The 21,589-nt window shown below is 41.9% G+C and overlaps 1 protein-coding gene across 1 annotated transcript in view; it reads left to right on the top strand.

Annotated features, from left to right (window-relative positions):
* apoba (apolipoprotein Ba) overlaps window positions 1-20,976 on the top strand; it is a 44,667-nt gene extending 23,691 nt beyond the window's left edge. The window contains exons 23-29 of the mRNA XM_014211001.3: window positions 648-745; window positions 5,468-5,841; window positions 10,797-18,386; window positions 18,470-18,581; window positions 18,688-18,717; window positions 19,004-19,190; window positions 19,403-20,976. Of these exons, the coding sequence (XP_014066476.3) occupies window positions 648-745; window positions 5,468-5,841; window positions 10,797-18,386; window positions 18,470-18,581; window positions 18,688-18,717; window positions 19,004-19,190; window positions 19,403-20,494 (9,483 nt within the window). The 3' untranslated portion in view covers window positions 20,495-20,976. The remainder of the gene's footprint in view (window positions 1-647; window positions 746-5,467; window positions 5,842-10,796; window positions 18,387-18,469; window positions 18,582-18,687; window positions 18,718-19,003; window positions 19,191-19,402) is intronic.
* Window positions 20,977-21,589: the final 613 nt, after the last annotated feature.

Genomic DNA, 21,589 nt, shown 5'->3' with positions numbered 1-21,589 from the left:
CATTATTCATGATTCATTCAGGACTATCCGTAATCATGGTAGCATCCACATTAATGTAGAAGTGTTTAGAAATATATTAAGTCACTCCAAAATGACACAATACATTATTTACCCTTAATTTCTATTGGGCACAAAATAATCTGAAACACAACCAAAACAAATAGAAAATGGATCAAACAAGTTTCTAGTCTCACGCTTTATGTAATCATTTTGTGCTATGAATATGGGAACAAATATTAAAATGTTCACTACTTTAATACACATATAAGTAAATTTGTCCCAATACTTTTGGTCCCCTAAAATGGGAGGACTATGTACAAAAAGTGCTGTAATTTCTAAACGGTTCACCCGATATGATTTCAAATACCCTCAAATTAAAGCTGACAGTCTGCACTTTAACCTCATTGTATCAAATCCAAAGTGCTGGAGTACACAGCAAAACAACAAAAAATTGTCACTGTCCCAATACTTTGAGCTGACTGTATCTTTTGATTAATGGCATCGGCAGTAATTTTTCAAATGTTCTACGCCCAATTAACTTGCCTAGTTAAATAAATACAAAATGTTAACAAATTGCAACAATTTTGTTTCCATTGATAACATTTCTCTACAACAATTCTCAATCTAGAAAGTACATCTCATTTTAGGCATGTAACATTTGGCTGGACAAAGTTGCTGGAAGAAACAAGAGGAGACTTGCAGAACTCACTCTACCCACCGTGCCTGAGAAACTGTTCCTTCAATCGTAAGTATCTGACAATTCACATATTAAGTGGGGTTGGGATTACAGTGCATTCGGAAAAGTATTCAGACCCCTTCCCTTTTTACACATTTTGTTATGTTACAGCCTTATTCTAAAATGTATTAAATTGGTTTTTTCCCCCTCATCAATCTACACACAATACCACACAATGACATAGCAAAAACAGGTTTTACGTATTCAGACCCTTTTCTCAGTACTTTGTTGAAGCACCTTTGTCAGCGACTACAGAATTGAGTCTTCTTAGGTATGACGCTACAAGCTTGGCACACCTGTATTTTGGGAGTTTCTCCCATTCTCCTCAGCAAATCCTCTCAAGCTCTATCAGGTTGGATGGGGAGCGTTGCTGCACAGCTATTTTCAGATCTCTCCAGAGATGTTCGATCGGGTTCAAGCCCGTGCTCTGGCTGGGCCACTCAAGGACATTCAGAGACTTGTCCCGAAGCCACTCCTGTGTTGTCTTGGCTGTGTGCTTAGGGTCGTTGTCCTGTTGGAAGGTGAACCTTCGCCCCAGTCTGAGGTCCTGAGCACCCTGGAGCAGGTTTTCATCAAGGATCTCTCTGTACTTTGCTCCATTCATGTTTGCCTCAATCCTGACTAGCCAAATCAAATCAAATGTGTTTATAAAGCCCTTCTTACATCAGCTGATGTCACAAAGTGCTGTACAGAAACCCAGCCTAAAACCCCAAACAGCAAGCAATGCAGGTGTAGAAGCACGGTGGCTAGGAAAAACTCCCTAGAAAGGCCAGAACCTAGGAAGAAACCTAGAGAGGAACCAGGCTATGAGGGGTGGCCAGTCCTCTTCTGGCTGTGCCGGGTGGAGATTATAACAGAACATGGCCAAGATGTTCAAATTTTCATAGATGACCAGCAGGGTCAAATAATAATAATCACTGTGGTTGTTGAGGGTGCAACAGGTCAGCACCTCAGGAGTAAATGTCAGTTGGCTTTTTGTAGCCGATCATTCAGAGTATCTCTACTTCCCCTGCTGCCTCTAGAGAGTTTAAAACAGCAGGTCTGGGACAGGTGGCACGTCCGCTGAACAGGTCAGGGTCCGCAGGCAAAACAGTTGAAGCTGGAGCAGCAGCACGGCCAGGTACACTGGGGACAGCAAGGAGTCATCAGGCCAGGTAGTCCTGAGGCATGGTCCTAGGGCTCAGGTCCTCCGAGAGAGAGAAAGAAAGAAAGAATTAGAGAGACCATACTTAAATTCACACAGGACACCAGATAAGACAGGAGAAATACTCCAAATATAACAGACTGACCCTAGCCCCCCGACACAAACTACTGCAGCATAAATACTGGAGGCTGAGACAGGAGGGGTCGGAAGACACTGTGGCCCCGTCCGACGATACCCCCGGACAGGGCCAAACAGGCAGGATATGACCCCACCCACTTTGCCAAAGCACAGCCCCCACACCACTAGAGAGATATCTTCAACCACCAACTTACCATCCTGAGACAAGGCCGAGTATGGCCCACAAAGATCTCCGCCACGGCACAACCCAAGGGGGGGGCGCCAACCCAGACAGGAAGATCACGTCAGTGACTCAACCCACTCAAGTGACGCACCCCTCCTAGGGCCTCATGGAAGAGCACCAGTAAGCCAGTGACTCAGCCCCATAATAGGGTTAGAGGCAGAGAATCCGAGTGGAGAGAGGGGAACCGGCCAGGCAGAGACGGCAAGGGCGGTTCGTTGCTCCAGTGCCTTTCTGTTCAACTTCACACTCCTGGGCCAGACTACACTCAATCATAGGACCTACTGAAGAGATGAGTCTTCAATAAAGACTTCAAAGTTGAGACCGAGTCTGCGTCTCTCACATGGGTAGACAGACCATTCCATAAATAGGAGAAAGCCCTGCCTCCAGCTGTTTGCTTAGAAATTCTAGGGACAGTAAGGAGGCCTGTGTCTTGTGACCGTAGCGTACGTGTAGGTATGTACGGCAGGACCAAATCAGAAAGATGGGTAGGAGCAAGCCCATGTAATGCTTTGTAGGTTAGCAGTAAAACATTGAAATCAGCCCTTGCCTTAACAGGAAGCCAGTGTAGAGAGGCTAGCACTGGAGTAATATGATCAAATTTTGGGGTTCTAGTCAAGATTCTAGCAGCCGTGTTTAGCACTAACTGAAGTTTATTTAGTGCTTTATCCAGGTAGCCGGAAAGTAGAGCATTGCAGTAGTCTAACCTAGAAGTGACAAAAGCATGGATATATTTTTATGCATCATTTTTGGACAGAAAGTTTCTGATTTTTGCAATGTTACGTAGATGGGAAAAAAAGCTTTCCTTGAAACAGTCTTGATATGTTCGTCAAAAGAGAGATCAGGGTCCAGAGTAACGCCGAGGTCCTTCACAGTTTTATTTGAGACAACTGTACAACCATCAAGATTAATTGTCAGATTCAACAGAAGATCTCTTTGTTTCTTGGGACCTAGAACAAGCATCTCTGTTTTGTCTGAGTTTAAAAGTGGAACATTTGCAGCCATCCACTTCCTTATGTCTGAAACACAGGCTTCCAGGGAGGGCAATTGTGGGGCTTCGAATTGTACAACTGTGTGTCATCCACATTGCAGTGAAAGTTAACATTATGTTTCCAAAATACATCACCAAGAGGTAAAATATATAGTGAAAACAATAGTGGTCCTAAACCGGAACCTTGAGGAACACCGAAATTTACACTTGATTTGTCAGAGGATAAACCAACCACAGAGACAAACTGTCACGGCTGTCGTCGTTGAGATGAGACCAAGGCGCAGCGGGTACCGGAATACTCATACCTTATTATTATTATTTCAAGTGAGTAACGGGAAAAAACAAGAAACAGAACGACAGCTAACAGATTTGCAGGCTAAACAAACAGCAGTGCAAATACAACTACCCACAAGTGACAAACAAAAACACACACCTATTTATAGGACTCCCAATCAGAGGCAACTAGAAACACCTGCCTCCAATTGAGAGTCCAGCACCCAACCTACACATAGAAAAGCTAACCTAGAACATACCCATAGAAATACAAACATAAACCAGTGACCAAAAAACCCCGTAATACATAAATAAACTACCCTCTGCCACGTCCTGACCAAACTACAATAACAAAATATCCTCTATACTGGTCAGGACGTGACACAAACTGATATCTTTCCAACAGATAAGATCTAAACCAGGCCAGAACTTGTCCATGTAGACCAATTTGGGTTTCCAACCTCTACAAAAGAATGTGGTGATCGATGGTATCAAAAGCAGCACTAAGGTCTAGGAGCACGAGGACAGATGCAGAGCCTCGGTCTGACGCCATTAAAAGGTAATTTACCACCTTCACAAGTGCAGTTTCAGCGCTATGATGGGGTCTAAAACCAGACTGAAGCGTTTCATATACATTGTTTGTCTTCAGGAAGGCAGTTAGTTACTGCGCAATAGCTTTTTCAAACATTTTTGAGAGTAAATGGGAGATTCGATATAGGCCGATAGTTTTTTATATTTTCTGGGTCAAGGTTTGGCTTTTTCAAGAGAGGCTTTATTACTGCTAGCCTCCCAGTCCCTGCCACTGAAAAACATCCCGACAGCATGATGCTGTCACCACCATGGTTCACTGTAGGGATGGTGCCAGGTTTCCTCCAGACGTGACGCTTGGCATTCAAGAGTTAAATCTTGGATTCATCATCAGACCAGAGAATCTTGTTTCTCATGGTCTGAGAGTCTTTAGGTACCTTTTGGCAACCTCCAAGCGGGCTGTCATGTGCCTTTTACTGAGGAGTGGCTTCTGTCTGGCCACTCTACCATAAAGACCTGATTGGTGGAGGGCAGCAGCGATGGTTGTCTTTCTGGAAGGTTCTCCCATCTCCACAGAGGAACTCTAGAGCTCTGTTAGAGTCACCATCGGGTTTTTGGTCAGCTCTCTGGTGGCCAGCTCTAGGAAGAGTCTTGGTGGTTCCAAACTTCTTCCATTTAAGAATGATGGAGGCCACAGTGTTCTTGGGGACCTTCAATGCTGCAGAAATGTTTTGGTACACACCCCCAGATCTGTGCCTCGACCTCATGGCTTGGTTTTTGCTCTGACATGCACTGTCAACTGTGAGACCTTATATAGACAGGTGTATGCCTTTCCAAATCATGTCCAATCAATTGAATTTACCACAGGTGGACTCTAATCAAGTTGTAGAAACATCTCAAGTATGATCAATGGAAACAGGATGCACCTGAGCTCAACTTTGAGTCTCATAGCAAAGAATCTGAATACGTATGTAAATAAGGTATTTCTGTTTATAATTTTCTATACATTTGGGGTCTGAATACTTCCCGAAGGCACTGTATTTCCATGTCAATCCATTCCATTCACTTTAACCATATCTACATGTACATACTACCTCAATCAGCCTGACTAACCTAACCGGTGTCTGTATGTAGCCTCGCTACTTATATAGCCTCGCTACTGTATGTAGCCTGTCTTTTTACTGTTGTTTTATTTCTTTACTTACCTATTGTTCACCTAACACCTTTTTTGCACTATTGGTTAGAGCCTGTAAGTAAGCATTTCACTGTAAGGTCTACACCTGTTGTATTCGGCGCACGTGACAAATAAACTTTGATTTGATTCAATTCCGGAGATAAAATGAAATGTAATAATGGCAAAGTGTAAGGGGAAATCAGGATAAATTCTTCGCTAATAACAATGAATTAATTTGTCACTCTTTTTTGTTTTTACAACAGTGACAGTTTATTTAGATACGAGTTCAACCAGAACAAAATGGCAATCTCCCTTGTTGTGCCTTGGGGAGGAAAATCCTCTGAGGAGTTAAACATTCCCGCTACCCTGTCCATTCCTGCCATTGATGTTCCTGAAATAGGTTGGATGGTTCCTGCCAATGAGATCCAAATCCCAACTTTCACCATACCTCGCTCTTTTGACTTCGTGCTGCCCTTGCTTGGCCTTGCTGAGGTGACCTCCAAAGTAAACAGCAACTTCTACAACTGGGAGGGATCCATCTCCGGGGGCAACAACACTGTTGATGTTCCCAGCTATATTGCTCATTTTAAAGTCAGGGCTCAGTCGCCTGTCAGCCCACTCGCCTACAGACTTGAAGGTAAACTTTGCTGATCTTTCCACGTTTCATTAGGGGTTCATAGTGAAGCTGTGTAACCTATTGTTATTCTTACATTTTGTTTTTCCTTGACATAGTCAAATAACACAAGAATAGACTGGTAATTGGGTTTTTTTGGGGGGGGGGGGTGCACACAGAAACTAGAGGCCATGAGCAACTTTATTAAAAATGACTGAACTGATTGGCCTATAGATGACGCTGGTATGATGCAAAACGCAGCATCATATGATGCAAAATGCATCATTCCGCCTGTATTTCTGTATTTTGGAAGTTATATATCTTGAGAACTTGATTGCTGACATGCAAAACATTTTGGGACTATATCAATGGACTTATGCAACAAATACCAAAAGATCATTTTTGGGTGTAGTTTTCCTTTAACTTCTATGGGCTAGGTGGGACGTGATTGTCCCACCTGCGGGACACACTATTCAACAGCCAATGAAATAGCATGGCGCGAAATACAAAACAGCAAAAATCTCATCATTTGATTTTCTCAAACAATCAACTATTTTACACCATTTTAAAGATAAACTTCTCGTTTATCTCACCACATTGTCCGATTTCAAAAAGGCTTTACGGCGAAAGCATAAAATTAGATTATGTTAGGACGTAAAGTTCACAAGAAAAAACACACAGCCATTTTCCAAGGAAGGACATGCATCACAAAAACCCAAACTACAGCTAAAATATTCACTAACCTTTGATGATCTTCACCAGATGGCACTCATAGGACTTCATGTTACACAATACATGTATGTTTTGCTCGATAAAGTTCATATTTATATCCAAAACCCCCATTTTACATTGGCGCGTGATGTTCAGAAAATGTATTCCCACCAAAACTGCCAGTGAATGTGCACATCAATTTACAAAAATACTCATCATAAACGTTGATAAAATTTACAACAGTTATTGAAAGAATTATAGATATACTTCTCCTTAATGCAACCGCTGTGTCAGATTTTAAAATAGCTTTATGGAGAAAGTACATTTTTCAATATTCTGAGTACATAGCTCAACCATCAAAGCAAGCTATACAGATACCCGCCAAGTTCTGGGGTCAACTAAACTCAGAAGTAGTATTATAAATATTCTTTTACCTTTGCTGATCTTCGTCAGAATGCACTACCAGGACTCCTACTTCCACAAGAAATGTTATTTTTGTTCGAAATACTCCATATTTATGTCCAAATACCTCTGTTTTGTTCATGCGTTCAGATCACTATCCAAAGGCATAACGGGCGAGCGCAGTACCAGAGACGAAAAGTCAAATAGTTCCATTACTGTTCGTAGAAACATGTCAAACGTTGTTTACAATCAATCCTTAGGGTCTTTTTAACATAAAACGTCGATAATATTCCAACCGGACAATAGCATATTCATTCAAGAAGAAAAAGAAGGAGGGGCGCGCTGGTGGGCTCGCGCATCACCAAGTCCTTTGTCCTCAGGCAGTCCACTCATTGACTGAGCTCCTATTTTCTGCCCAGTAACAGGAGAAGGATGAAACACGTTTCTAAAGGCTGTTGACAGCCAATGGAAGCCTTAGGAAGTGCAACGTGACCCCACAGACACTGTAGTTTCGATAGGGATTCAAAAGAAGAAATACAATTCTCAGATTTCCCACTCCCTGGTTGGATTTTTCTCAGGTGTTTGCCTGCCATTTGAGTTCTGTTATACTCACAGACATCATTCAAACAGTTTTAGAAACTTCAGAGTATTTTCTATCCAAATCTACTAATAATATGCAAATATTTGACTCTGGGCCTGAGTATTAGGCAGTTTACTCTGGGCACGCTTTTCATCCGAAAATGAAAATACTGCCCCCTATACCTTAAGTTAAACTCTCATATCCCCTGCCATTTGACCTAGAGACTTGAAACTTTGTATGTAGTTGTCTGTCATCATGCTGAACAAATTTGCCACAAAGACCCATAAGGTCGGTCAGGATGGATTTTCCTCCATCTTGGACAAAAATAAATAAACATCTTCTCACGAACCATAAGTCCAAATAACACCAAATGACACGAAATGTAGAATGTAGGTCCATTGTACATGTCTTAAGTTTGAGAAAAGCTAAGTGATTGGTTAAGAGATGGCTGAGTTATTAATAAATCAGGGAATCTGATTTTATATGTCCATCTAAATCCTTTATATATCCACTCCACAATGACCTATTTTCTTGGTGTCATCAAAGACGTTACCTTGATGAACTATGTTTCATTTTGGCATTGATATCTTAAAAAATAACTATTAACAATTCACTTTTTCATGATGTAATGCTTAAATTAATAAGAACATTTTTTTTTCTCATGGACTACAAGTAAGATTCACTCAAAATGTGGGCCTTGGACTCATCACAAAAGTCCCTAAAGAGTTTAAGAAAATAACGTTGATGCATTCAAAGATGTACACAGTATACCAGTAGATGCATATTAGCACATACCGTAATATGTTAAAATATGCTACAAATACTTTGAAAATCTTCTTCTCATGAACCATATGACACCAAATGTAGAATGTAGGCCCATGGTACATGTCTTAACTTTGTCTTAAGTTTGAGAAAAGCTAAGGCATTGATAAAAAGATACCTGAGTTATTGACAAATCTGATTTTATGTGTCCATTTAAACCACAGTAAATCAACTCCACAGTGGCTGTTCAACTTGAAACTTGACATCGCTATTATGGACGTCCCTAAGATGAACCACAATGAATTTGGTATTGATATCTCAAAAAACAAGGAAACTATTAACAACTAATTCTTTGCATATGCAACGCTAATGCTCAAAATCATCTGCAATCATCTTCTCCTCATGAACCAAGATTCACTCCAGATTTTGTATTTAATGTTGTCATATAAGATATACAGTATTTAAAATTATATTTGTGTAGTGATTTTCTTGACTACACCTACAGTCTTGCTTCGGTACTGCAGTTTAACTCATAGACCGCCCCATAGAGATCGGATTTGAAAATTCCTAATAAGACTCTTTAGTCCTCACCTTTGTACGCAAAACCATATTTGGTACATAGACTTACCACATTAAGCTCTAATGAGTTTAACATAAAGTCCCAGAATTCAAAGATGACCGCAATATACCCATACACTAAGGCTGAAACTATTTCACGTCTTAACATTAACCATTAGTCAAATTGACTCCAGAATTGGTATATAAACTCAGTACATTAAGTAATGACTTTAAGAATGGTTACCTGCTGCAATCAAAGATAACAACTTACAGCGCTAGACTAAACTTCACTTGTGTCATTCTTGTGGTATTGAGAGATAAACATGGTAATGTTCACTGATTGCACATAAAAGGAAGATAGTTCCTACATGATAGAGTTTGCAATTTGCTGTGTTATCCAACTGATCTTCTGTCCTTTCTGTCATCCTGTGAACCCTGTTCATTGCTGGTCGCTGCTATATTTTAATGTACAGTGCATTCGGAAAGGATTCAGACCCCTTGACTTTTCCCATATTTTGTTACGGTACAGCCTTATTCTAAAATGGATTAAATTGTTTATTTTCCCTCATCAATCTACACACAATACCCTATAATGACAAAGTGAAAACGGGTTTTTAGAAATGTTTGCAAATGTATTCAAATAAAAAACAGAAATACCCTATTTATATAAGTATTCAGACCCGTTGCACTCAAGGACATTCAGAGACTTGTCCCGAAGCCACTCCTGCGTTGTCTTGGCTGTGTGCTCAGGGTAGTTGTCCTGTTGGAAGGTGAACCGTCGCCCCAGTCTGTTGTCCTGAGCGCTTTGGTTGCAGGTTTTCATCAAGGATCTCTTTGTACATTGCTCCGTTCATCTTTCTCTCGATCCTGATTAGTTTCCCAGACCCTGCCGCTGAAAAAAATCCCCACAGCATGATGCTGCCACCACCATGCTTCACCGTAGGGATGGTGGCAGGTTTCTTGCAGACGTGATGCTTGGTATTCAGGCCAAAGAGTTAAATCTTAGTTTCATCAGACCAGAGAATCTTGTTTCTCATGATCTGAGAGTCCTTTAGGTGCCTTTTGGCAAACTCCAAGCGGACTGTCATGTGCCTTTACTGAGGAGTGGCTTCTGTCTGGCCACTCTACCATAAAGGCCTGATTGGTGAAGTGCTACAGAGATGGTTGTCTTTCTGGAAGGTTCTCTCATCTCCACAGAGGAACTCTGGAGCTCTGTCAAAGTGACCATTGGGTTTTTGGTCACCTCCCTGACCAAGGCCCTTCTCCCCCGATTGCTCAATTTGGCTGGGTGGCCAGCTCTAGGAAGAGTCTTGGTGCTTGCAAACTTCTTCCATTTAAGAATGATGGAGGCTGCTGTGTTCTTGGGGACCTTGAATGATGCAGAAATGTTTTGGTACCCTTCCCCAGATCTGTGCTTCCACACAATCCTGTCTCGGAGCTCTACGGGGATTTTCTTCGACCTCGTGGCTTGGTTTTTGCTCTGACATGCACTGTCAACTGTGGGACCTTATATAGACAGGTGTGTGTCTTTCCAAATCATGTCCAATCAATTGTATTTACCACAGATGAACTCCAATCAAGTTGTAGCATCATCTCAAGTATGATCAATGGAAAAGGATGCACCTGAGCTCAATTTTGAGTCTCATAGCAGAGGGTCTAAATACTTATGTAAATAATGTATTTCTGTTTTTTATTTGTAATAAATTTGCAACATTTAAAAAAAAAATAATAATGTTTTTGCTTTGTCATTATGGGGTAATGCATGTAGATTTATGAGGACAATTGTTTATTTAATCAATTTTGGAATAAGGCTGTAACTTAACAAAATGTGGAAAAAGGAAAGGGGTCTGAACACTTTCCGAATGCACTGTATATTTTCCACACATACATTTAAGAATATAGAAGATCACCATATTTCACTGTTTATATAATGACAATGGTTTCATCTCCTTTTGTCTTCATAAAGGCACAGGCATGATTTCAGGAACAGTGGAAGATAATCTGAAGTACCTAGTCAATGGGTCCCTGAGCCACAGTTTCATCAATGCCAGCTTCAGTGTCTTTGAAACCTTGAACGTTACAGACAAACTAAATGCTAAGGCCAACTACAAAATTGAAGCCTCAAGTCCTCTGGGCCTGCAGACCTCTCTGTACTACTCAGCAATGTCAGAATCCACTTCTGAAGAGGTCACAGGGGATGGTAGCTTGGATGGAACCATCAGAGTGGGCTCATGGAAAGCCGACTCCACCTACAGATATAACTATGCCATTCACCCCCTCGATAGAGAAGGAAGAGGAGAGTCCAACCTGCGGGTGAACTCCCCACTTATCCAGGCTCAGAACATGATCAAGGGAGTGTATGCCAATGACGAGTTGTCAATTGTGTCCAAAACCAATGTGCAGGATGATGCTCTCAAGCATGTGGCAGAGATCAAGTACAAGGATGGCCAACTATCTCTGAAGTGTGATGCTGTTTCCAATGCCCTGGGCAATATACTTAAAAACAAAGTTGAACTTGGAATCTCCAGTGAGGTAATCATTCTGAGAGTTGAGTCCCAGGCTGATGATGCAACAAACCAGGCTTACTCCCTTCTCACAGGTTCTCTGAACACGGACGGTCTTGAAGTCAACTCTGAAGGCTCCCTTACCGTTAAAGGTGGCCGTGGATTGCATAAGGCCACTGTGACAGTGAACAGAAATGGCCTGGTTACCAGTGGCACCAACAGCCTGCAGTGCAGTCCCTTGACGTTTGAGAACATCTACAATGGGGGCATAGATAGTAGTGGAGCCTCCCTGACCTCCACGACCAAAGGAATGGCTGAAGACAGCAGAGCCGAGCTAAGCTTCGAGGGCAGAATATCAAGTACTGAGGCTTCTCTAGGCAGTGCCTTCAGAGGCAACGCCTATGATTCAAATGCAAGAAGTACAACAAACCTGGTATTGAACAGGCGGAGTTTAATCTTCTCCAACAACATGAAGGGATCTCTGCAGAACATGAAGACAGAAAACACCCATAGTCTGACTCTCACATTATGGACCCTGGCCTTCCGCTCTAAGACAGATAACCTCATCTGTGAGGACACCTCCTATAGGCATGATATAAAGGTTGACGTGAAGCCTTTTGTTACCTCCATTGACATGAAAAATGATCTCAAGCTCTTTGATGTCCGTATGAACAATGAAGGCCTGGTAAAAATGGAGCCTAACAAGCTGGACCTGAGTGGAAGTTTAAGAGGAGCCTACGGAGACGAACATGAGCTCAGACACACTTATGAAATAAACTATGCTGACCTAGCTGGCACTCTGAAGTGCAGTACAACTGGGAAGATAATGGATGCACAGATGAGCCACAACTGTGAAATTGAGATTGCAGGACTGACCTCCAAGTCTAACTGTGAGGCAAGGATAAACTCAGAATCATTACGTTTTGTCAGCACTATTCGCACCATGGCACTGCCATTTAGTGTCACTGTCAATGCCATAATCAACAGTGATGGTGAGGTGGACCTGTTTGGGAAGCACACTGGGCAGCTCTACAGCAAATTGCTTGTGAAAGCAGAGCCTCTTGCACTTGCTTACTCACATGACTGCCGGGCCACAACCACACATATGCTGGAGAGTTGGGAATCTGCTGCTCACCTGGATAACAAGTTTGATGGTCTTCTAACACCCAGTGAACAGTCATTAACCTGGAAAACTAAATCCAAGTTTGACAACCACGCTTATAATCAAGACGTCAGCACTTACAACAATGCTCAGATGCTTGGAATTGAGTTTGAGGGAATAATATCTACAAACCTTTTAAACGAGGCTGGAGAGGGTGGAGACAAAAGGTCAGAGAAGGAAAACCAAGAATTCAGTGTCTCCGGTTTCCTGAAATATGACAAGAACAGTAACTCACATATCATCGAGCTTCCCTTCATTAAAAGCCTTCCTGCTGCTTTTGATCTTCTCAAGACTGCTGTTGTCAGTGCTCTGGAGGCCATGCAACAATATATCATCAGCTTAGACATTAACCAGCTAATTGGTGGGCTAAGAGTCCATTTGGACAATCTGCCGCAGCAAGTCAGTCACTTCATGGCAGATATTGATTTGGAGAACAAAGTGAATGATGTGAAAGAGAAACTGATTATTTTGACACAAGAGTATACTGTGACGCTGGAAGACTTGGAAGCCTCTGTGGAGAATCTTAAGGTGAACATTGAAAAAACCCTGATTGATATTGCAACCAACATCAGAGACTTGATTGCGACAGTCAGGGGCAGCATTGAGAGCGGAGACTTGTCAGACGCCATTTCAAATGTCCTCTCACAAATTAGAAATATGCTGAAGGATGTTGATTACCATTTTAATATCAGAGAGACAATTGTCAGAGTCATTAATGCAATTGAGGATGTCATCAGACAGATTGATCTACAGAAGCTAGGAGACAGCAGTGTTGCCTGGTTGGGGGACATTGATAGTAGATTTAGAATCAAAGAAAAACTTCAAGATAAAATTAGTGAATTGAAACAGGTTATCGAGACCTTTGATGTCACAATGTTTTTCCAGGATCTGAGGGATTACACACTCTCAATCAACTTTGACTTTGCTAAATATGTGGAGCAGCTAACTGCTAAGATTCCCACTGAGCAGATGGCCAGGGTCCTTGAATCTATAAAGGATGTAATTGTCAACTGGATTGAAGAATATGAAGTTGCAGACAAAATCAATGCTATGTATTCTTATATCAGAGATCTGCTTCTCAGGTATGAGTTTGACAAGAGATTTGAAGTATTCATGGATCAGACTGTAGTGCTGATCAAGGAATTCCGAATCCAAGAAACTGTGCAATCACTGGTTGATGCTTTGAAATCTATAGACGTTGAAGTCATGTATGACAAAGTTATGCAACTACTGGATGGGTCTATAAATCAGTTCAAATCAATTGACTTCAAGCAAAGTATTGATGAGCTAAAGGAATACATTTGCTCAGTCATCAAGATTATAAAGGAATTTGATTACAATGCGTTTGTTGATGATGCTAACCAGAAGATCAGTGAACTAACAAGTTATGTTAATAATCAGATTGAAACCTATGGAATTGCACAAAAAATAGAGGCCTCTAGAGAATTTGTTAGAAAGATCCAGGGTTCCATCTTCAAATACTTGGAACAACTCAAAGAGACAAAAATTGCAGAAGTCGTGAAGATGATGAAAGATGTGATTGACACTACAGCCTTCAACGATATAAAGACGATTGTACAGCAAGCCCTTCAAGACATGAGAGATAGAGTTGATGGCATGAATATTAGAGAGGAGATACTCATCTATCTGCAAAGGGCAAGTGACTCCTATACCAACATGGTCGCCTACATTTCTGTTCAGTTCAACAAACTGATTGAGGAAATCCGCAGGGTGGCTGAGGACCAAGATATATTAAACCAGATCAGTCAGGCTGTGGATGGTGTTCTGGATGCACTGAAGACAGCAGAGGTTGAGATTCCCTCTTTTGTAGTGCCTCTCACTGACCTCGTCATTCCCGCCATCCAAATCCACCTGAACAGGCTGCAGGACATAAGCATTCCGGCTCAAATCTCAGTCCCTGAGTTCACCATCCTGAGTTCTTACACTGTCCCAGCCATGAACATAGATTTTGAGGAAATCAAAGAAAAAATAATTGCATTCATCGACCAAGTAAGAGAATATGAGGTTCCAATGCCTCCACCCGAGGCCATCTTTGGAGACTTGAGAGCACTTTACTTATCCGACCTCCCAGACTTGACCTTCCCAGAAATAACTATTTTAGAGATCAAGCTTCCAGCCATCAACCTCCCAAAGTTGAATCTGGAGAACTTTGAAATCACAATGCTTCCAATTCCGGAGTTCAAGTTCCCTCAGGTCCACAGTGAAGTTCAAATTCCTGCTTTTGGCAAGCTCTATGGCGAGTTTAGAGTGAACTCCCCCCATTACACTCTTGTGACAGTAGCTTCATTAGAGAACTCAACAACAATTAATTTGAATAGAGATGCACCAGAGACTTCCAAGTTCACAGCCATGCTTACTTCTCAGGCCAAATCAGCCTTTGAATTCCTTGACTACTCCTTGGATGCTACTGCTCGTCTAGAAGCTTCTCAGATGGAAACATTGGTGTTTACTGAGACTGTGAATGTCACCCACATGGTCTTCTCTATAGATCACGAGGGATCACTGACTTTCAGCGCACCCTCTGCAGAAGCAACAGCAAAGACCACTGCTAAGGCCACTACTGAGATGTACACAGCTGATCTGGTGAACAACATTGCACTGTCCCTAAAGAGTGGAATTTCTGCATCAATAGACACTACTTACAGCCACAACTTGAACATCCCAGCTGTTGAAACTTCAAGCCAAGCCACCATGACCCAGACTGCAGCAGCCAGTCTTGAATCTGGTATTATTTCTGTGACTGTCGGAAATGAAGGAAGTGGAAAGTGGTCCATTCAAGACTACTCAGATGAAGGCACACACAAAAACAATCTAGAATTAAACATCAATGTTATCACTGCAAAATTAACCTTTGTTGGAGAAACTGAAAGCAAGGTCTTGAAAATGAAACACACCATGAATGCTGAATCTGTCATTTTCAGCCACTTCACTGTTGATGCCAGGGCTGAGACAGAACTTCCTTTCGTCAAGAGCAGTATTGCGGTTTTAAGTGGAGATGCCCATGTGGGAGACCTAAAGATTGCACTGACAGCCTCCCACAATGCAGAGCTTACGGGAAGAATGAGTGGAACCATATCTAACACTTTGGAATTTTTGGTCCGTCCTTTTGAGATTGTCCTAGATTGCAAAAACGAAGGAAATTCAAAGGTTATCTTCCCATTGAAACTCACAGGAAAGTTTGATTTCCAAAATGAATTTGGTGTGATACTTAACTCTGAAATGCAGCGTGCCTCCTGGGCTGGCTTAGCTCGATTCAATCAGTACAAGTACTATCATAATTTCACCATGGACAACAATCAGAAAGACATTGGAATCTATGCAGCAATGAACGGTGAAGCCAATGTTGACTTTTTGACCGTTCCCCTCACCATCCCTGAGATGACAGTGCCTTATCTTAGATTGAAAACACCTCACATTCAAGAACTTTCTCTTTGGGAGCATGCTGGCCTCAAGGAACTTCTAACCACCCCTAGGCAATCATTTGAAATGAACCTAAAGCTTCAGTATCAGAAAAACCCTGACATGCACACCATTGATTATGACCTACAACCCTTCTACAATGCAATTAGTAATTTAGACATTTTTAGGGCTCACTTTGGGTTAGGGAGAAACAAACTTGTAAACCTTCTGACAACCTCTTACAATGAAGCCAAGACACATTTTGACAAATATAAGATTGACACATCCAACCAACCTCCCAGGTTCGTCACAGTCCCCGGATACAAAATACCCATCCTGAATATTGAAGTCTCTAGCTTCAGAGCAGAGTTACCTGCATTTGGCTTTTTCATCCCTAAGGAGGTCAGTACACCAGGTTTTAAAGTTCCAACAATGGGTTTTTCTGTGCCATCTTATACCCTGGTGCTGCCATCTCTGGAGCTGCCAGTCTTACATATTCCTGAAACATTGAGTCAGCTGACCCTTCCCTCATTCACACTACCTGCCATTCAGAACAACATCAGGATCCCTGCCATGGGCAACATGACATACGATTTCTCTTTCAAGTCCACTGTGATTACCCTGACTGCTAATGTAGGCCTCTATAACCAGTCTGACATTGTTGCCCGATTTGGAGCTTCCTCAACTTCTGTGTTTGATATTCTAAAAGGTAAACTTGACGGGTCTACCAGCCTGACAAGGTCAAGGGGTTTAAAACTTGCCACTGCCCTGACCTGGGAGCACCAGAACATAGAAGGCAGCCACGACTGTACTGTTAGTCTCTCTAAAAGGAACATGGAAGCTTTTCTGGCAACTGTTGCAAGAGTCAACCTTCCCTTTGTGAGTCTGGAATTGAGTCAGGAACTTCTTGGAAATACCAAGACCAAACCAAATGTAGCCTCCAAGATTAAACTAAAATACATGCTTAATATGCCACTGATTGAGGCTGTAGGCAAGGGGAACATTGATCAAAACTTGGCATTGGAGGGACTTACATCTTATGTCTCACTGGAGACCTCTACCAAAGGAAAAACTGACATAACAGTAAAAAGGATTGTTTACTATGGAGCTATAGACAACGAGGCTAACATTTACCTAAACGCAAATGGCTTGCGATCCACAGTGAAAACTGACCTAGACTCCAACCTTGTTTACGATAAGGTTACCATATTGAATCTGAACATCAATAACAACCTAGCTCTTGAGGCATCTCTGAGGCGTGTGTATGCAACTTTGAATTACACCTGCAACAATATGGTTAACATTGTTTGGGCAGGGTTTGATACAAATGGGAAGCACTCTGTTAAAGCAAACTTAGACTTTGTTCCTCTAACAACGCTGACAGCTAAGGTAGACATTGATGCAACCCAGCCATTTGATTACATGGATCTTCCGGGTGACGCAGGAGTGGATCAGAAATGTTATCTTTCCATCACTGCAGATAAGCAGACATTCAGCTGGAGTGGTAGAGAGCAACTTGCCTCTGTTACACATTCCTGTGACTTACTTCTGTCAAATGATGAGGCTGAAGTGAAGATGGATATTGCTGAATCTGTGGAAGGATCTCTTGCTTTCCTGAAGTCTGTCCTGCTCCCTGTCTACCAGAAGACTATTTGGGATGTGCTTAAGTTAGAGCAGGTCTCCAGAATGGATGAAATGCAATTCCTCAATCTGTCCACTACTGTAGTTTACACAAAGAACAAAGAGGGACTAATTTTCACTTTACCATCCAAATTATTTGAGAATGGGGTCACCTTCAATATCCCAGAATTGACACTAGCAGTGCCTAGCTGGGTGAAAGAGATCCCAAAGGCTGTAAGGACGATTGACATGCGATTCCAAAATATTGATCTCCCAGATCAGGTCTCAGTGCCACCTGTCATTGATGTTCCAGCTTTCGATTTACCCTTCACCACTCTCCATGTGCCAGCCTTCTCAATTGATTTGAAGAATTTGGAGATCCCTACGATGATAAGCACCACTGGCTTTGGCATCATGCTGCCTGGTCTGCCCAAGGTGGAAATTCCCAGTTTTGATATTGATACAGAGTATCTACAGAACAGAATGTCCTTCCTGTCAGTGAAGCTGCCACAGTATGAAATCACTATCTCATCATTTACCTTCCCCAAGTCCATTACCATTGGTGAGCACACCATTAATTTGGATGAGATTGCTAGTCAGATTTCCAACTTTGAAATGCCAACCATTACCATCCCAGAACAGAAGATTGAAATCCCTGAAATCTCCCTGAACTTGCCTACAAGTGTGTTTATCCCAGCCTTCGGTGCCCTCTCCACCACTGTGAAGGTGTTATCCCCAATTTACAATGTGACATCAACTGCAACCCTGGAAAACAAGGAGTCCAACGTTGTCACTTCACTGAAGTCCATCTGTACCTCCACTATGATCTTCCTGGAGTATGACCTCGATGGTAAGATTTGAAAAATTTACTTTGGATTACTTTCTCCAAGTACTTTCAGGTTTACATTTATTTTTGTATATTTGTCCCTGCAGCCACCGCCACTCTTCGTTTTGAGAATGGAGCAGTCCGCATGAATGGGAAATGCAACTTGGTTCACAGTGACATAAACGTCGACTGGCAGCATGTCTTCTCACAAAATCTCAGGTAAAATATGTTATGAAAGTAAGACTGATGCTTTCGAAAATACCACGCTACCAAATAATAAGATAACAACATATTTTTCTGATTTAAATGTAATCTCTTTTCTTAGGATGAAACGGCAAGCCTCTCCTGATGCTATGTAAGTACCACAAGATAATTCCATTTTTTATTTTACTAGGCAAGTGAGTTAAGAACAAATTCTTATTTACAATGATGGCCTACCGTGGAACAGCCTTGTTCAGGGGTAGAACAGAGAACCTGAGCAACCTTTCGGTTACTGGCCCAACACTCTAACCTCTAGGCTACCTGCCGCCCCAGACATCCTGTACATTTCTACCTTTCAGCCCAGATTTTCAGCCCAGATTTTCCCCAACAGACAGATCACAATCGCATAAAAATCTAACCAAGTGTCCTTTATCTTTCAGTGTATCTCGTCATACTTTGAATGTGGATATCACCAGCCCAACCTTTGTTGATGTGAGCTTCCGCTATGCTTCCCGCAAGGATGGCATCACCACTTCCATGGCTTCCCCATCGATTGGTTTCCTCGGGTTCCTTTTTACTTGGAGGTCACCTTCACAGGTGTACGGAAAAGTGTTTAGTCGCTACCTGGTAAGACACAGCTGAATTACTGGAACTTTTTTTATATGCATACTACACACCTCTGCCTACAAATTGTCAAACTGAAAGCTTAGAGTTTTCAATATGTTATTTTCTATGGACACAATACATAGCTTTTTTTGTTGTTGCCTTAATCAGTGTTTATACTGAAAGAATGAGACAAACAATGCTAATCCCCTCTTACTTGTTCCTTATCCATCCAGTCTACCCCTGATAAGGACACGGACATTGTGAGTGTCAAAGCCACTCTGAAGAACTCTGAGAAGTTGAGTTTCCAGGTTGCCTGGAACATGAATACCATGCATTACACCATCGAAGGGCTCAAAGAGCGGATGCCTGCCATCACAGATGCGCTGCTCAAGTTCATAAACAAGTATCACACAGCTATCTTTGGCTTCAGTGTAAACCGTGCCTCCATTAAGCTGAAGAACTCTGTCTCCAACATCATTGAGAGAGCCTATCATGAGGTCCCATTGGGTTTTGATACACTACAGAATTCTATGAGAGAGATGTTTAGGAATGCAGCTGACAGCATACCGTCTATCGACATCACTGAACTGCTTAACAGTGTTCTTAAGTTCTTGCGTGAAACTAATTTTGCTCTGCCCAGAATAGAGGAGAGACTTTCTGGACAGGAGCTCTACGAGAGGGCCAGTCGCTCCGTGTCAGCAACCATTGACCGGGCTGCTAAAAGGTTCTCAAATCTCATGGAGACCATAACTGGTATAATTGAAACTTTAATTAAAGGCGTTCAGTTCACAATCCCTGGTAGCAATGTAGTTGTCAACGGAAACAAGATTGTTGCCAACCTGAGGTCTGCCATGAGTGCCATCCAGGATGAGATGACCAAGGTAGTGAGACGCTTGGAGGACGTGAGTCTGGAGGAGCTGATCCAGAAAGTTCATGACCTCCTGCAGCTATGTTTCCAGAGGGCAGCAGAGTTACTTGCCTCTCTGAAGACACAAGACCTGAAGGAAATTTTGCGTTCTCTTGAGCGTGACATGCACGTGACAAAATCTGAAGCTGGTGAGTACAAAGATACTGCCAAAATAAAGATCCAGGAAATCTATAACGAGGTGACAGTGGATCGTGTGAACAATGACCTCAAGGAGCTTGTCGATATTTTCCAGTCTCACTTTTATGGGGGACTCAATGAATTTATCAACCTAATGGAGCAGGCATCGCAAAGCACAGCTCCATACATAAGAGTAACATTGAAAAAGATGGATGTTGATGTTCCCCTTCCCTTCTTTTGGAAGTCTTTCAGTGAGTGGCCAACACAGATCAGGCAGTGAGTGAGCGAGCAATGCCTTTTACCACCACTTGAATAAGAACAGCTAACTAAATGTACTTTTCTATATGAAAAGAAAACACTATACTAAGCACAGGAGGTTGGTGGCACCTTTATTGAGGAGAACGGGCTTGTGGTAATGGCTGGAGCGGAATCATTGGAATGATATCAAATACGTCAAACACATGGTTTCTGTAATTGAGGCTATTCCATATGCTCCATTCCGGCCATTATTATGAGGCGTTCTCCCCTCAGCAGCCTCCTGTGATACTAACATATACTTTATGTTTGAGCTGTGACTTTGCTATGTGGAGAACCAAAAAATATTATACTAATACATATACATTATATTTGAGCTGTTATTATATATCACTGTGTTTCATTTTTAAAAGAGCTAGTTTTTTTTTTATGCCTGAACAATCATCTTTTTGATGACCATGTTAATTGAGACAATAAAGGGAATTTTTACAGGTATGGTCAACAACACATTTAATATGAGTTATTTCAAGTGAGATTCTTACATCCCAACAAATTAAGGAAGATGGTTCACACACATAAAGTACAGACTCCAAGACTCTTCTTTTGTTCGAGCTCAAGTTAAAATCGTGTGGCCTTTAGATGGCAGGGTAGTCCAACTCATTGGAATACTTCTGGTTTTAGAATTCCAACTGTCTAAATAGAAAGCTAAAAACCTTTGTTTGCTACAGATGTTGGATCTTAAGTTGATCACTCTTTGGTTGCTGAAAAACTTCCTGCACTGTAGGAAATGCAGATGAGCTTCGTGATTTACATAAATTAACTGAAAACCCGCACTAATACACGGCTATATTAACAGTATTGCACTTTTCATGTAGTCTAATTTTGGCCAGCTTATAGCCTAACCACCGATCAAGCAACATTATGGACTAAACGTTCAACTCCTGTTGCTGCGGGATTATTTCACTGAGACAATACAGGTTAAATTAAGATCCTACATCTGTAGGTCCAGTTATTCACCCTTCACCCTGCCTCTTCTCTCCTTTTTGCCCTCCCTTCTTTCTCACTCCCAATATCCCATACAGCCTCTTGCTCTCTTTCATAATGTGTGCCACATTCCCCC

Source organism: Salmo salar, chromosome 09, assembly GCF_965601325.2.
Source record: "Salmo salar chromosome 09, fSalSal1, whole genome shotgun sequence".
NCBI classification, from domain to species: Eukaryota; Metazoa; Chordata; class Actinopteri; order Salmoniformes; family Salmonidae; genus Salmo; species Salmo salar.
Note: the sequence above shows the minus strand (reverse complement) of the source record. Positions and strands in the feature narration are given on the sequence as shown.